The 16,855-nt window shown below is 34.6% G+C and overlaps 1 protein-coding gene across 1 annotated transcript; it reads left to right on the top strand.

Annotated features, from left to right (window-relative positions):
* The first annotated feature begins 377 nt into the window (after window positions 1-377).
* Window positions 378-3,957, top strand: LOC132627990 (zinc finger protein GAI-ASSOCIATED FACTOR 1-like). Its single transcript, XM_060343653.1, has 4 exons — window positions 378-858; window positions 1,087-1,488; window positions 1,996-2,204; window positions 2,821-3,957. Exons 1-4 carry the CDS (start codon window positions 749-751, stop codon window positions 3,624-3,626), a joined length of 1,527 nt encoding a protein of 508 aa, XP_060199636.1. The 5' UTR covers window positions 378-748; the 3' UTR covers window positions 3,627-3,957.
* The last annotated feature ends 12,898 nt before the right edge of the window (window positions 3,958-16,855 follow it).

Below are 16,855 nucleotides of genomic sequence, written 5' to 3'. Positions count from 1 at the left end.
TCGCTCAGGTATCAGCTCATATTCACGCATGCAGCGCTACTTGGGCTCGATCCCGCGTCCCCGTACTCCTTTACATTCCCCAGAGGGAATCGCCTCTTACCATCTGAGCTGCAGCTCAGATGGTAAGAGGCGATTCCCTCTGGGGAATGTAAAGGAGTACGGGGACGCGGGATCGAGCCCAAGTAGCGCTGCATGCGTGAATATGAGCTGATACCTGAGCGACTGTACAGAGACAATACCTTAGGTGGTGGGTCCCAGAGTGGATTGCCAAACGGGGCTTAAAGAATTATTTTGAACTACCCTCAAACATAAAGCGTAAGGGACCATTTTTGTCATTTCTTCAAGTCTCGCCGCTAAGAAAATGAAATGTTGAAAATGGTTTCACTTTACATATCTCTATGATGACAGCTTTCAAAAATAGTCTCTTCATTTTCACACACTCTGTGTTCTAAAAAGCAAAGCGCCGCCATGTGTGAATATTAAGCAGCTCTTGTTTCCATTTTTCTCTTCTTCAAGAAAAAAAGTTTCCTTCTTCCGGGAACACAACAATTCCCCAAACAAAATAGCAAATATTTCTAGCTTTGGGAGTTGTAAAATTAAATTTTCTTGTATTCATTTATGGTGTGGAGCACTTTCAAAATCAAGTTTTTGACTGCCCATTTTTTCAACTAAGCAAAAAGGCACAGTGTGTTAACGACTTGACGTTGAGCTGAAAACACATGTAAAGTTCAAGTTATCTTAGCTAAATATGGCAGAGATGGAAATATCCTCATCAATGACAGTAGCTGGTGCTTCATTACAAGAAACAATTACACAACAAAAATTTTCAGTAAAGAGGAAAAGAAATCTTCCTGGCAATTTCACTAAGCTGCCGTTTGGCCATAGATTTTGTACGCTTTTTCAAGTTTGGTAAAAAAATTCTTCCACTCAAGAGACTTCAAATATTTTCACGTAAAATGCATGTCCAAACACATCTTCAAGTTCTAAAAAGTATTTTTCAAATTTCACAAAATCTATGGCCAAAAGCTATCCAACTTTTTTGGATTTCTGCTACTTTTTTTTACCCTTAAAAATGGAGGGTTTGATTGTAGATCCAGAAGCAGAAGTAATAGCTCTATCACCAAAAGCTCTAATGACAACAAACAGATTCGTGTGTGAGATTTGTAACAAAGTTTTTCAAAGAGACCAAAATTTACAGCTACATCGAAGGGGACACAACTTGCCATGGAAACTCCGACAACGTACGAGTAATGAAGTGAGAAAACGTGTTTACGTTTGTCCGGAAGCCACGTGTGTTCATCATGATCCTTCTAGAGCTTTAGGTGATCTTACAGGAATTAAGAAGCATTTTTGTAGAAAACATGGTGAGAAAAAGTTTAAGTGTGAACGTTGCACCAAAAAGTATGCTGTGCAGTCAGATTGGAAAGCACATATGAAGACTTGTGGTACTAGAGAGTATCGTTGTGATTGTGGAACTTTATTTTCCAGGCACTAATTTTAGCTCTTTCTTTTTTCTCTTTGTAAGTGTAAATATTAAAAAATTTGCTCGAATATTTCAAGTGAAATAATGTTCTAAAAGATTTAGTCAATTCAAGTTCAATTTCAACTTTTGTAGACGACTTAATTAATACGTATCGAGGTATTGTAACTGACAGAGTGATCTTGTTGCTCTTTTTTCTCCTTGTAAGTGAAAATATTTTAAACCTTTGTAGATGGCATGGTAAGTGACAGAGTGATCTTGGTGCACTTTTTTCTCCTCGTAAGTGTAACTATTCAAAAATTTGCTCGACAAATATTTCAAGTGAAATAATGGTCTAAAAGATTTAGTCAAGTTCAATTTCAACCTTTGCAGATGACTTAAGTAGACGGAATGAAGTATTGTAAGTTATAGACTGATTTTGCTGCCACGATCCACCGAGATTTATAATGTAAAAAGTTCAATTTCAACCAAAGTTGTTGGAACGCCGACTAATATTTTTCTATTTGATGGTGAAGGAGGGATAGTTTCATAACGCATAGAGCATTTTGTGATGCATTGGCTCAAGAAAGTGCAAGATCTCAACCGTTGGTTACAAATACTGAAGGAGATTTGAAGGTTGATGAAGCTGTTACAAAAGTGGCGTCGTCTTCTTCTAGTCCACCACCACAACCTTTAACTCCATCAACTGGAGTTCTTTCTCCAGTTCTATCAATTCAAAGTTCAGGTAAAAAAAAAATAGAGTAAAACACGAAAAATAAAGGCTAATTCTACGTGGTCTTATTAGTATTGCACATGCATAATGTGCAATTTGTCAACGTCGTAGAAGCCAACAAGTATGTCTATGAAAACGCTTCTCTCGTTTGGATGAAAACGTGGATTCTTTGAATTGTTAATTCTTGAGGGGTGTGTTTCTTCATGTATAGAAAAATATTTTTTTGGGTTCTGATTTGTCCATTAGTGTCCTTGTTTTTTTCTGCATCTTCGTCTTCTTGTGTGATTTTCACCATTAATTTATCTAGTCATTTAATATAGTTTTGACCACGGGGGAAGGGAGGAATAATAAAATGGTGTAATTAATTAAAAATATAATGCTAGTACGTGCTCAAGTATCGAAAACTTAAAGGATTAAAAAAGATGGGACACTGAGTGAGGGAAAGAGATTTCATGATTGCTTCTGCTTTTTAATGCGAAAGGTCTCTGTTTAAAGTGGGATTCATATTGGATTGGGGATTCCGAACTTACAAAAGTTTATTCCATTTTTTAAAAAGATTGCATCTTTTTCTTGATTGGATGAATAAAACTCTTTTTTCTTCCCTCTTTTGTTCTTTTCTGGTTGACAGAATTGCCTCCAGACAATCAAAATCAAGGCGGAGTACAATTACAACAAGCACAAGGCACCGCAACACCCGTTTCTACCATTACCACATCCACCACAATGTCCACTACTACTGCTGGTACTGGTCCTGGTCCTAGTAGTAGCAAGGTGTTTGCTAGTGTATTTCCATTATCGTCGACTTCAGCTGAGCAAGCCCACTCGTCTTACTCGGATATTTTACGTGTTATTGAGACCGAGCAAATGACGACTGTAGAACCAATGTCGCTTTCATTGTCGTCTTCGTTTTACTTGTCCAATAATGGGCCAGCTTTATTCCAAGAACACACAGGCCACGGCCTGCATTACGGCTCAACAGCAACACAACCGGCATTATCTGCAACTGCATTGCTTCAAAAAGCCGCCCAAATGGGCTCTACAACCTCGAACAACTCGTTTCTTCGTGGCCTCGGATTGGCTATGTCATCAAGTACCTCTGCACCGGATGACATTTCACTCGCCCGAAGGAGTAATTCTCTCGGACGTGTGAAGCTAGAGAGCAATATCGTAGAGGTACCAACCGGGCTTGGGGTGCAAGTTCCTACTAATGGTCCTTCAGGATTGACGGACTTGATGATGGGTCCGTCGATATCTCATCAGTCTATGATGTTCGGAAGCAGGCCTCCAACACTTGATTTTCTTGGTTTAGGAAATGGTGCAAGTGGAACTCCATCGAACGGGTTTTCAGCTTTTTTAAGCTCAATGGAAGGTGGATTTGGTGTTGTTGCAGAGCCTTGGGATGACCCTTCTGATAGAAAACCTGCCATGCTCTAGGCTGGAATTTGGTTGCATTAATGCAAAATGAAATCTTGAGTTGGATAGAGTTTTTTGTTTGATATTATATTATACATATCCAATAGTTGATAGGCATAGATAAGTTATGCTCATAATCTTGATGTTGCACCCTTTTGGTCTCGGCCAAACTTCATTTGATTTTAGTTTATTTTGGATTCAAATTAGGACATAGAAGTTAGGGGACAAATGATAGATGCACTAGTAGCTATTAGCTAGGTTTCTACTCGTTTTGTAGTAATTATGTGAGAGAATAATTAAGTCCAGAATGGGGATATTTCTCACTTGGGGAAATTCTTTAGTTCTCCACCTACCTTCTTTTTGCCCATTCTTTTTGTCTTTTGAACATCATATTATTGTCTCCATGAGTGTGTTACACAGTGGTTAAGCACCTCCACCCACGACTGGTAGGTCCTGGGTTCGAGTCACATTGGAGGGAAAGTATGAAAACACTATAAATTCTCTGGGAGGGGAAAAAAAAAACAGTGCGTATGTGTGAGGTAAGCAAAGTCTAGTGTGATTTGATGATGTGAACACTCTTTCAAGGACAAATTGGATGCAAATTATCTTTACGTCCTTATCCTAACTAGTTATTTAAGAAAATTAACTTTATACTATCACTTGTTGCAACTAGTACTTAGAGAATCTATTTATCTTTACCACTCAAGCATTTCACTTCAAATATTTTTTTGAATTATCAATATTATCATAACAACAATTATTACGTTTCAATCTCAAATGAGTTGGAATCAGCTATTCAATTCTTAACTCTTTACTCAAGCGTATTTCATATTCTCATCAAGGAGAATAAAATAAAAGTGAACAATAAGTCATATATATATATATATACATATATATACCTACTTTTAGTTTGAGACAACTTCGTTTCACGTAATCTTAGGTCTATTTCGTCCCCCTTTTATCATCTTCACTTACCAAAATTTCACACCTAATATTATTAGTACTTAATTATTTTTAACTTTTTTTTACTCATCAACCAAATATCAGAATATTTTTCAATTAGTCTTCAACTCTTAAAAAACCAACCTGCTTGAGACAGCTAAGAGGGAGTAGTAGACTAGAGAATCAGAAAATGGGAGTGTGTGGAACAGGCAACAGACAGTGCCATTTATATTGAATGAAAGTACACTGACACTTCTAAACAGAGACCGATCATGCCGGTCAGTAGGGGCTGCCCCAGTCAAATCTTCAACTTAAATGTATTTAAAGCTTTGTAGGCGTAGTTGACTGTTGGGCCACATCGGAAAATCAAAGAAATTAAAGAAGAAAAATGGTTTATATTTCAATATGTATGTCTTATATTGTTTAATATTTAAAAAGAATGTTTCTTTTTTAATTTGATAACTTTCTAATTTTAACATCTCATATTGCATGTTAAAGATCACAAATTAAAAGGATTTTAATGCATTAACATGAAGTAGTTCAATATCATAAAATTAAAAAATCTTCCTTTATATATTGAAATTTATTTCTGACTGTCAAGTTAATCTAAGACAAATAAATTGACGAAGGAAGGAGTGGTCACTCATATTTATTTCGAACAGGATGCGTCCTTCTCTGGTCCTTACCAGTTATCCTTTGCATCATATCGCTCCTTGCACTACTTCAAAAGCAGTGGTCTTGTTTTACTTCACCTGATAGTGGTGAAACTCATGTTAAAATAAATTAGATCTACCTATTCACTTTTACACCACAATTAATGAACGAAAAACTCATAACGCTAAAGTAATAATCAAACTTTTTCGTCATGTCATCACTCAAAGGATAGAGCTATCGTTGTTCAAGAGAAGGTAATAGATAATTTGACACTCTTTTCTTTTTATGGAAAAAATTATATTGTATATATGTATACATGCACTAATATTATATATTGGATCCTATTGCTTTTTTTGTGTTTTTATTTCTTTACATTTTGAAACTTCATAGTGAAAATTCTGATTTGAAAAAGAGTAATGACTTCACCTCGAACAATTTGGAGTAATATCATATCATTTTGACATGAATTAAGTGATATTAAAAAAAAAAAAAAAAAACTAGTATCTGAAGTAGAAGTTGAAAGTTGATATTGTGTTTTCACATGCATTTTGGAAAAAATGTTAAAATTTTTGTGAATTGAATTTTCTTTTTACTTGAAAAACTCATTTTCAAAAACTTATAAAAAGTTAATTTCCAACCGGACCCTATAATTCCAAAATCAGGTGTTTAACTGATATTTCGAAAGAGAGTTGGAAAAGGACAATTATGCCTTTCTTTATAATAAACTGGATTGCTTAGGTGAGCCGTGAGTAAAGGTGTCAACCGGTTCATTGTAACCGGTTTTAACCGGTAACCGGACCGGTTAAACCGAAACCGGAATCGGTATAACCGGTTAACCGGTTCCGGTTAACCGGTTCCGGTTAACCGGATATTAGTTTACCGGTCCGGTTCCAAATTTTTTTTAACCGGAACCGGACCGGTTAAACCTGTTAAACCGGTTAAAATTATAAAAAAAAAAAAAAAAAAAAAAAAAAAAGGAAAGAGCCGTTGGGCCTCGGTAATGGACCGTTGGCAACGGTCCATTTGCAAAAATGGTCGTTACCAAACGGTCATTTTCTTAATTTTTGGCCCTCAATTTTTTTTTTTTAACACTTTAACCCCTCCCCCACCCCTATATAAACCCTTCTTCATTTTCATTTCAATTCACTCTTCTTCATCTTTCTCTCAAATCTCAATCTCTCAATTATAGTTACTTTGCAATAATTAGCCACAAAGTCTTATTATAGTTTCAACTTTCAATTATTAATTTTGCAATTATAATATTGTTGGTGGAGTTGATGATTTTGCAACAATCCGAAGTAGCTTTGGTGGATTTGCAATTCTAGCCGCCTTCGCTTTGTTGGAAATTAATCCGGCAATTTGGTACCTTCGTTTCAACTCTATCTTTAATTTTCGCAATTTAATTCTAGCAATTTATTTTTCGAAATTTAATTTACGCAATTTAATTCTAGCAAATTTAATTTGTTGTAATTTATTTTCTTGTGATTTATTTGATTGTGATTTAAATTATTTCTATTTAATAATGTCAGAGAGATTAAGACGTGGTGCCGGTAGTAGTAGTCGTATTGTTAGGGGTGCGCTTAATGAGGAAACATTTGTGGAAGAAACACCTAATTTAGGTATTGATGTTGGTGGAAATAATCCACTTTTATGTCATGAGGCAATGCAACAACATTTTACCGACACTTTTAATGAAGACTTAGATGATGATGATGATGAAACACAACCCCCCGAAAATCCCATAGGAGATACAGGTCCTGCACAATCACATACACAAGACAAACCGCCTAGAACTCGTAAGCCAACAGCTAAAGTTTGGAAATTTATGACTAAGGATAGGGAAAACCAATCAGTTACATGTACCCTATGTGGACAAGTATTTAGTTTTAAGCAAGGAACTGGTAAGGATGGTGGAACGGGTACACTAAATGCTCATATGAGAACCAAACATATGGATATTTGGGGAGAACAAACGGGTTCAAATGTGGGGGGGATTCAAATGACGATAGACCCACGAACCGGTAGAAATTTTAAGTATGACAAGAAAAAAGAACGCGTAGAAATAGCTAAAATGGTAGCTTATGATTGTTTACCATTTTCCTTTCCCTCGGGTTTGGGGTTTGTTACTTACATTCAACGTTGTTATAACCCGTTATTTGAGGGTATTCCTAGAAGTACTTGTAGAGCCGATGTTATAGATTTGTTTAAAAAATATAGATTTTATTTGCGCCATGTATTTAATTCTTTAAATTGTAATGTTTGTCTTACCGCTGATTTGGGTCTTAGTATTAACCATTTAGATTTTTTTGCTATTACATGTCATTGGGTTGATGACAACTGGGTTATGCAAAAAAGAATTATAGTTTTTTTATACGACGAAGGAAAAGGTCGTCACGATGGAAAATTTTTAGCCGATTCAATGTCTACTATAATGAGATTTTTTAACATTTATAGAAAAACACTTTGTATTGCTTTAGATAATGCTTCTAATAATACAAAGGCAATTCGTCTTTTAAAAAGAGAAATAAACCCTCCTCTAAGAAATATTTTTCATGTAAGATGTAGTTGTCACATTTTAAATTTAATTGTTAAAGATGGTCTTATGCATTTTGATGATTCTGTTCAAAAAGTTAGAAATGCTGTTGCGTTTCTTTTTTGTAATGCTAATAGGGGAAGAATTAGAGATTTTAAGAATGCTTGTGTGGAAAATAACCTTAGACCTAGGAAAATTCAAGTAGAAATTGAAACTAGGTGGAACTACACTTACATTATGCTACAACAAGCATATGAGTATAGGATTCTCATACAACAAGTTCACAACAAGTATAATATTGATAGTGAGGATTGGTTAACTTTTAGGCATTGGGAAGATGTTAAAGAATGTATTGAACTCTTAGAAATTTTTTATAATGCAACTCTTGCTTTTTCTAGACAATTCTATCCCACGGTAACCGGAATTTTAGCCTACTCAGCGGAAATAGCTAGAGTTTTACAAGAGTATAAATATAAACCCGATTATCAAGTGGCTATTTTTGAAATGATAATCAAATTTAAGAAGTATTTTTTTCCCATCCCAACTTTATTTATATTGGGTTCCCTTTTAAATCCTTGTTTAAAAGTGTCTTATACTAAAAATTTGGTTAGTCAAATTTATACATTTTTAGAAATTGAAGAGGGAGTTCAACCATCTTTAGCTGAAGCCGATCTCGCTATTGATGATGAGTTTAGAAAAGTTTTTACTCATTATTTTAGTTTGGAAGAACGTGCTACACCCGTTGCTCCACGCCCTACTACTTCTCAGAGTAGCAAAAAGGGTTTGTCGGGTTTAAAAGTTTTACATTCACAACCAACTTCTTCTTCTACTGCAAACTTTGATGAATTTAACTTTTATTTGATGCAGCCAAATGTGGATATCAAGGATGACTTGGACGTCTTAGCATGGTGGAAGAAGTACAAGGCAAGCTATCCGGTACTTTCAAGAATGACTCGAGATATCCTTACGGTTTAAGTATCAACCGTGGCTTCGGAAAGCGCATTTAGCCAAGGAAGACAACAAATTGGAGACCATAGACATTCATTATCCGGCTTTAGCTTGCAAGTACTAGTGTGCATTCGAGATTGGATTAGATCGGAGCGACGCAACCAAAACTCAGAAGCGGAGCAAGGCGAAGAGGAAGAAATTGAAGATTTGATAGCTAGTGGACCGGACCAAATGGAAGACTTTGAAGATATTTCCATGACCGAATATGATGTGGGGGAAATTAACGAAATTGTTCAAAATTGGTGATTTTATTATTCTACTATTTTTGTATAACTCATGTATTATTTGCAAGTTAAAAAAAAATACAACTTGCAAATAAATGTTATCCAAGAATGAATAAAATATATGGCTCATTGAGCTTTCTTCTATTTACTTGTATTCATATTTTTACTTTTATTAAGTTAGGAATATAAGTATATATAGTATATATAGTAAGTATATATACTATATATATTAAGTTATACACATATATAAGTATATATAGTATATATAGTATATAAGTAAGTATATATAGTATATAGTACATATATACAAGTATATATAGTATATAAGTATATATAGTATATATACTATATATATTAAGTTATACACATATATAAGTATATATAGTATATAAGTATATATATTATATAAATATATATAGTATATATATTAAGTATATATTGTATATATAGTAGATATGTATATATAATATATACTACATATATTTAGTATATATATTAAGTTATACATATATATAGTATATAGTACATATATATAAGATATAAGTATATGTAAGTTATACATATATATGTGTACGAAAACCACTATTCTGTATTGCTGACTTGCTGTTAGGCTGTTAGTCAGTAAATATTTAAACTTTAATTATAAAGTTGTATAACATATGTAAATATACCTACAATATACAAATAAATACTATAATATATATATAATACAAAAAAAATATATATTTTAACCAATCCAAACCGGACCGGTTCTGGTTTGGACTTTAAAATCGGTTAACCGGAACCGGTTAGGCGGTTCCGGTTGGAACCGGTTGACAGGCTTAGCCGTGAGCATGACATTGAATGATGCACTCTCTTGACTGTAACTTCTTGCAGTGACATCGATTGTGCAGTGATATTGATGATGAAGAATGACAAATTAGGAATCCTTAACATTCCAGCTAATACACAATTTCATTACTATTTCAAAAGTTTTCTCGCATTTAATACCAGTGTACTTCTCTGCGCTTCGCGCGATCGTGAATAATATTCTCTTACAAAAAAAGAATAATAGATTTAATGGGGAAAAAAATTGAAATAGAAAAGTAAAATAAAAGACAAAGGCATTAATCCCTAAATTTATTTTTCCCCATAAAGGTTGAGGTAAGGTCTGCGTACATTTTACCCTCCTCAGACTCCACTTGTGAAATTACACTGCGTGTGTTGTTGTTATTGTTCTACCAAGGTATTAAATGTTACAATACATATGCATAAAAAGTAAAAGGAACGCGCTAATAAGCATAAAAATTGTAGATTTACTAAGTAAGAAATAAGAACAAAATACATTTCTTGTTGAGCTCGAATTTCTCTATGAGAGCATTGGCTTCATACAAAAATAAGGAAAATCAAAATCTCAAAAAAATTACAACCTAAAAAGCACAAAGTGAAAAACCTAAGAGAAGTAACAAAAATTACCTGCTGATTAAATAACTAAAAGGAAAATAAAGTAACTTTGAAAATCCTACTCTCAATAATGATTAACACAATTATTTTAATGATTAACACAATTATTTTAAAGCATGCTTAAATTTTTTTAAAAATTTCGTGTTTGTTAACTTTTCGTGTTTGTTAGCTATGAACCTCTCTCTGAGCAAATGAACCTAAAGCAAATACATGATATTAAAATCACATAAAATTGCAGTCCCATAAGCACAAAGTTAAAAATGAAAATGAAAAGTTTCTTTTGATCAACAACAACAAAAGGAGAAAACAAATGCATGCTATAAGCACATTCCTACTCTTAATAGTAAAGCCACTACTTTGATCCCTATCAAAATTTTGTTAAAGTTCCTTATGATATTGAAACACATAAAAGCATTAAAGGGAAGTTAGAACATTGAGTAAGAAATACGAAAACAAATGAGAAAAGAGGAAGAGAAAAAATATGTTGCTTTTATTAGAAAGTTTAAAACGTTAGTCAAATTGATTGAGGAAGAAGGGGAAAAGAAGCAAAATATTTAAAGACTTTTGAGTTTTAAAAAATAAGAAGAGAAAAAATGATAATTGCATTTTCTGATTTAAGAAATGTGTAACGTCACCTTTCTAAATTCAGCAAGTTAATAATTTAGATACTATTCCTCATTTTTTAGGAAAAAGAAAAGGCTTCAAAATATAGTTGGGTTAATTTATAAATTTGGCAAGTAATAGCAGATATGTGTAATGTATAATAAATTATTATTTATTGTATGTTGAAAAGATGAATTTTCTCATACAAATGAATTACGAACTTAGCAACGAAAATTATTTGGAAGACGACCTCCTAATGCTCTTGCGACACAAACGGTAAAACAACTGAAATTTTGTTACTGAAAGGTGTTGGGAATAAAATAGACCCGCAAAAATAATATTCACGGTATTAGTGATAAATGCGGAACATTAACTTATGGTTAAATCGGTAAGAATAAAATGCAGCAATAATGACACCAAGATTTTACGTGGAAACCCTTCTGAATAAGGGAAAAACCACGGCCAAGAGGAGCAGCTGATATCACTATAGCGAGGAATTTTACACTGTGTAGTAACGAGTACAAATACTCCTAAGACCACTACACCCTCAAAAGAAATAACACTCTTTTGATTTTTCCACCTCACTACAATATCACTCACACTCTATTTTTCTTCATAGACTATTTTCTTACATAGTCTATGGTATACCTCACTTTGCTCTCACTCAGATGTATTGTCTGAGATTTTTGGTGTGTATAGCAAATGATTTTGGTGTGTTACAAATGAACCATAAGCTGTCTATTTATAGTAATGAATTTCCTATGATGAGGTAAGCGCTTACATCACGACTATGATGAGGTAAGCGCTTACATCACGACTATGATGAGGTAATCGCTTACATCACGACTATGATGAGGTAAGCGCTTACATCACGAAATGTGAACAAAAGAATTGGCTTGTTGGCCAATTCCACAATTGCTACCAATGTGATTTGTCAAAAGAAGAAAAATCTTCCTTCCTTAAAATATGGGATAGGGGACTGGACCCCACAAATCTCCCCCTCCAGTCCCATTCACCTGAAGGAGGGTACACTGGCTTCTAATTTGATCCTTGTGCTCATCTTCCATGGCCTCCTCATAACATTCAGGTTCTCCCCCATCAGTGAGTAATACATACTCATTAGGTGAATAACGGGAAGAAGGAACATGCTGTCTAATAGACCTTCTAAGTGGAATATCTGGCTCATCCACGACTTCATGAGTAGAAGCATCTACCTCGTCAATAGCAGCATTGTTATCATCATCAACATGCTGATCTGGAACATGATTCTGGGCATCACCATCGTCATTGAGCCCACCAACGTCATCAACATTTGTATGAGGGACTTGATCAAGATTAACTAAACCTTCAGAACTTGAAGATTTTATCTTCTCTGCTTTGTTGATATCTTCAATGGTTTGATCCTCCACGAAGATAACATCACGGCTTCTCATGACCTTCTTCTCAATTGGATCATATAGCCTGTAACCAAATTCATCAAGGCCATAACCAATGAAGATGCACTGCCTTGTCTTGGCAATTAATTTCGACCTCTCATCTTTAGGCACATGTACAAAAGCTTTGCAACCAAACACTTTCAAGTGGTCATAGGAAACATCCTTGCCATACCAAACTCTGTTTGGAACATCACTTTGCAAAGCAACCGCAGGGGATAGATTAATAACATGTGCGGCGGTCAACAAAGCCTCACCCCAAAAGGAATTCGGCAACTTTGCTTCAGAAAGCAAACATTTGACTCTTTCCATCAAAGTCCTATTCATCCTCTTTGCTAAACCATTAAGCTGAGGAGTCTTAGGAGGAGTCTTCTGGTGTCTGATACCCTGTTGCTTGCAATATTCGTCAAACGGTCCACAATATTCACCACCGTTATCAGTACGAATACACTTCAGCTTCTTTCCAGTTTCTCTTTCAACTGAAGCCTGAAATTGCTTAAAGACACCCAACACTTGGTCTTTAGTCTTCAAGACGTAGACCCAAAGTTTCCTTGAGCAATCATCAATAAAAGTAACAAAGTAAAGTGCACCACCCAAAGTCCTTGTCTTCATTGGACCACATAAATCTGAATGCACCAACTCAAGCAACTTTGTCTTTCTTGAAGGAGGATGAGACTTGAAAGAAACTCTATTTTGTTTTCCAGCCAAGCAGTGCTCACACTTTTCTAATTTAGCACTTTTGAAAGTTGACAATAATTTCTTTTTGGCCAGAACATTTAGTCCTTTCTCGCTAATGTGGCTAAACCTCTTATGCCATAACGTTGAAGAGTTATTGCTCTCAACTGCATTCACCATATCAACACAGGTAGAGGCCGTAGTCCAGTATAGACCACGACGCTTTTCGCCACGAGCCACAATCATAGAACCTTTAGTAAGCTTCCACTTTCCAGCACCATTGGTACTGACATATCCCTCATCATCCAAAACACCAACAGAGATCAAGTGCAAACGAACATCAGGTGCATGCTTTACATTGTTTAAAACTAGTTTAGTTCCAATACTAGTTTTCAAACAAATCGTTCCAACACCAGCCACCCTAGATACAGTCTCATTACCCATACTCAAAGTTCCAAAGTCACCCGGAGTATAGGATGAGAAAAGTTCCTTCCTTGATGTCACATGAGATGCGGCACCACTGTCCACAACTCAACTTGACTCATCACAAGCAATATTTATCAGATCCGCATCAAGGACAGTAACAAGATCTTCTGTAGTGACAACGGCAACACGATTTCCATCTTCTTTCTTTTCCTCCTTATCTCTATTCTCCTTTTTCAAAATCCGGCAGAACTTCTTTGTGTGCCCTTTTTTCCCGCAATGATAGCACTCAATATCTTTAAGTCTGCTTCTGGATTTTCTTCTATGATGTTCTCTATTTTGAGAACCACGATTCTTGCCTCTCCCCCTAGTGTCAGTCACCAAGACATCTGATGAGGAGGAACCTTGAGATTTTCTTCTTATCTCTTCATTTAAAAGACTGCTCTTGGCAAGATCCATAGAGATCACACCATCCGGAGCAGAATTTGATAATGAAGTTCTAATAATTTCCCAAGAATCTGGTAGGGAACCAAGTAGAAACAGGCCTTGAATTTATTCATCAAAATTAATGCCCATAGCAGATAACTGGTTCATGATCCCCAGTTTTCCGAGCATACAAACTTTCAAGATGCTCCCATAGGGTCCGAGCATGTGTCTCCCCAGAAATATGGTTCAACACATTATCGTCAACCCACTGTCTAATAAAGCCGCAAACCTGCCGATGCAACAAATTCCACTCTTCATCTGATTTATTATCAGACTTTTTATTTCCAAAGACAGGTTGATGAAAATTCTTGACATAGAGCAAATCTTCCATTTTGCCCTTCCAAATGGCATAATTTACGCCACTCAAAGTAATCATTCTACTATGTTGGCTTCCATCGTTTATCACAAATACAAATACTATTTTATTCGAAGACCAAAGTAATTCTTTTCTGATGTGGAAGTTCAGACTGTGCTGCAACCACAGAGCATACTCAGACAGAACCTTGGCTCTGATACCACTTGTTGGGAATAAAATAGACCCGCAAAAATAATATTCACGGTATTAGTGATAAACGCGGAACACTAACTTATGGTTAAATCGGTAAGAATAAAATGCAGCAATAATGACACCAAGATTTTACATGGAAACCCTTCTGAATAAGGGAAAAACCACGACCAAGAGGAGCAGCTGATATCACTATAGCGAGAAATTTTACACTGTGTAGTAACGAGTACAAATACTCCTAAGACCACTACACCCTCAAAAGAAATAACACTCTTTTGATTTTTCCACCTCACTACAATATCACTCGCACTCTATTTTTCTTCATAGACTATTTTCTTACATAGTCTATGGTATACCTCACTTTGCTCTCACTCAGATGTATTGTTTGAGATTTTTGGTGTGTATAGCAAATGATTTTGGTGTGTTACAAATGAACCATAAGCTGCCTATTTATAGGAATGAATTTCCTATGATGAGGTAAGCGCTTACATCACGACTATGATGAGGTAAGCGCTTACATCACGAAAATGTGAACAAAAGAATTGACTTGTTGGCCAATTCCACAATTGCTACCAATGTGATTTTGTCAAATGAATAAAAATCTTCCTTCCTTAAAATATGGGATAGGGGACTGGACCCCACAAAAGGGACATACTGCGCACATGGTAGCAATAAGAATAATTAATACTAAAATAAACAACAAAAATATAGATTATACATTTATAAACATAATACAGATTTAAAAACTTATCTGGTGTAGCCTAATGATGAATTTGAAGGGACATAATTGAAATTTTTCTCTGATGGAAGCAAATGGTAGTGTTGATAGTTCAGTATTGGAGTGTAAGAGGTATAAAGAAATTCTAGTCAAATCAGCATACAACTTAATAGCTTTATTTTGTATCTGTGCTACAAACAATTAGCAAAAATGATAAATGGTAATCGTTTATACTTACTACTGCGATATTTTATATTAACTGCACCTTTGCAAGAGAAGATAAAACACCAAAACTCGAGAGAATGTTATAAGTAGAATATCTTTTCTTCGCCAATATAACTCCAAATTCGCTAGAAGTACCACCAGCATATTCCGATCGTGCTTTGTATTTTTTTTTTTATATCCCTTTTGCGTGGTCAAGAAACCTAGCAGCAACAAAAAAAAAGAGAGGAAAAAAAAAGATACAACTTTAAGATTTCATTAAACAAAATCCACAATTGTGGAGAATTACCAAACTTTTTTCTTTGATGACCAAGAAAACTGGAAAAAACCAAAACCCTCTTTCATATTGCTGTTCGGCCACAAGATGATTGTAAAGAAAATATGTAGCCTTGTTCTTTATGCCCATACAAATAGCGAAAGAAGACAAAAAAAAAAGTAACCTTTTTTTTTTCTAGGGAAAAGACCTAACCCATTAATATGTATTAATTATTCAATTTGATTGGAGATTAAAATGGTTGACACATGAATGGTAAAAATGGCCAAAATTCGTAGAATACAGGAGAAGATGAAAAACATAGTCATTAATACATATTAATTTCTCAATTTAATAAAAATAATTATGAAGGAAAGAGACTTTTTGATTTTTTGAAAATTTAATATAAGCTAAACTAATAGGATGAAGGAAGAAAAAATTGCAAAAAAAAAAAAAAAAGAGAAAAAAGATAATTAGGATCCTTGGCCATAAAGAGGTGTCACATAGGATTGTCTATGTCTAACTTTATATTATATGTAGATCATGTAGTACTCCAACCGTCCCAAAATAATAGCCACCTTAGCAAAAATGGTTGCCCTAAAACAAGTGTTAACCTATGAATTAAAGATAAAAATTGATAAGTATTTTTAACTATGCCCTTAGCATTAAATTAAAAAAGTAATCATATTTAATATTATTCAATTCTTGAAAAGATCCAATAAATAGAGAAGTTTAATAAACTCCGTATTGTATTTTTTGACTTTCATAATGGACGTGATTATGGAGGGAGTACAAAATAAGTTTCTTACATATAAATTGCTTCAGCTCGGATAATTCAATAATTAAGAGCCTGCTTGGATGGACTTATGCCTATAAGCTGCAAACAACTTATAAGCTAAAAAAAATAAGTTGGGGTAGTCTAACTTTTTTTTTTGGCTTATAAGCTGTTTTCAGCTTATAAACTGCTTTAGATAAGCTAAGTCAAATGGGTCCAATTATTTTTTTAAGCTTATTTTAAGCACAAAATGACTTTAAGCTGGCCAGCCAAACACTCAAAAAAACTGAAAATAGCTTATAAGCAACTTTATAAGTCAATCCAAACGGGCTCTAAGAGAAACCAATTTAAAT

Source organism: Lycium barbarum, chromosome 2 (assembly GCF_019175385.1).
Source record: "Lycium barbarum isolate Lr01 chromosome 2, ASM1917538v2, whole genome shotgun sequence".
NCBI lineage: Eukaryota > Viridiplantae > Streptophyta > Magnoliopsida > Solanales > Solanaceae > Lycium > Lycium barbarum.
This window is presented reverse-complemented; position numbering and strand designations above follow the sequence as displayed.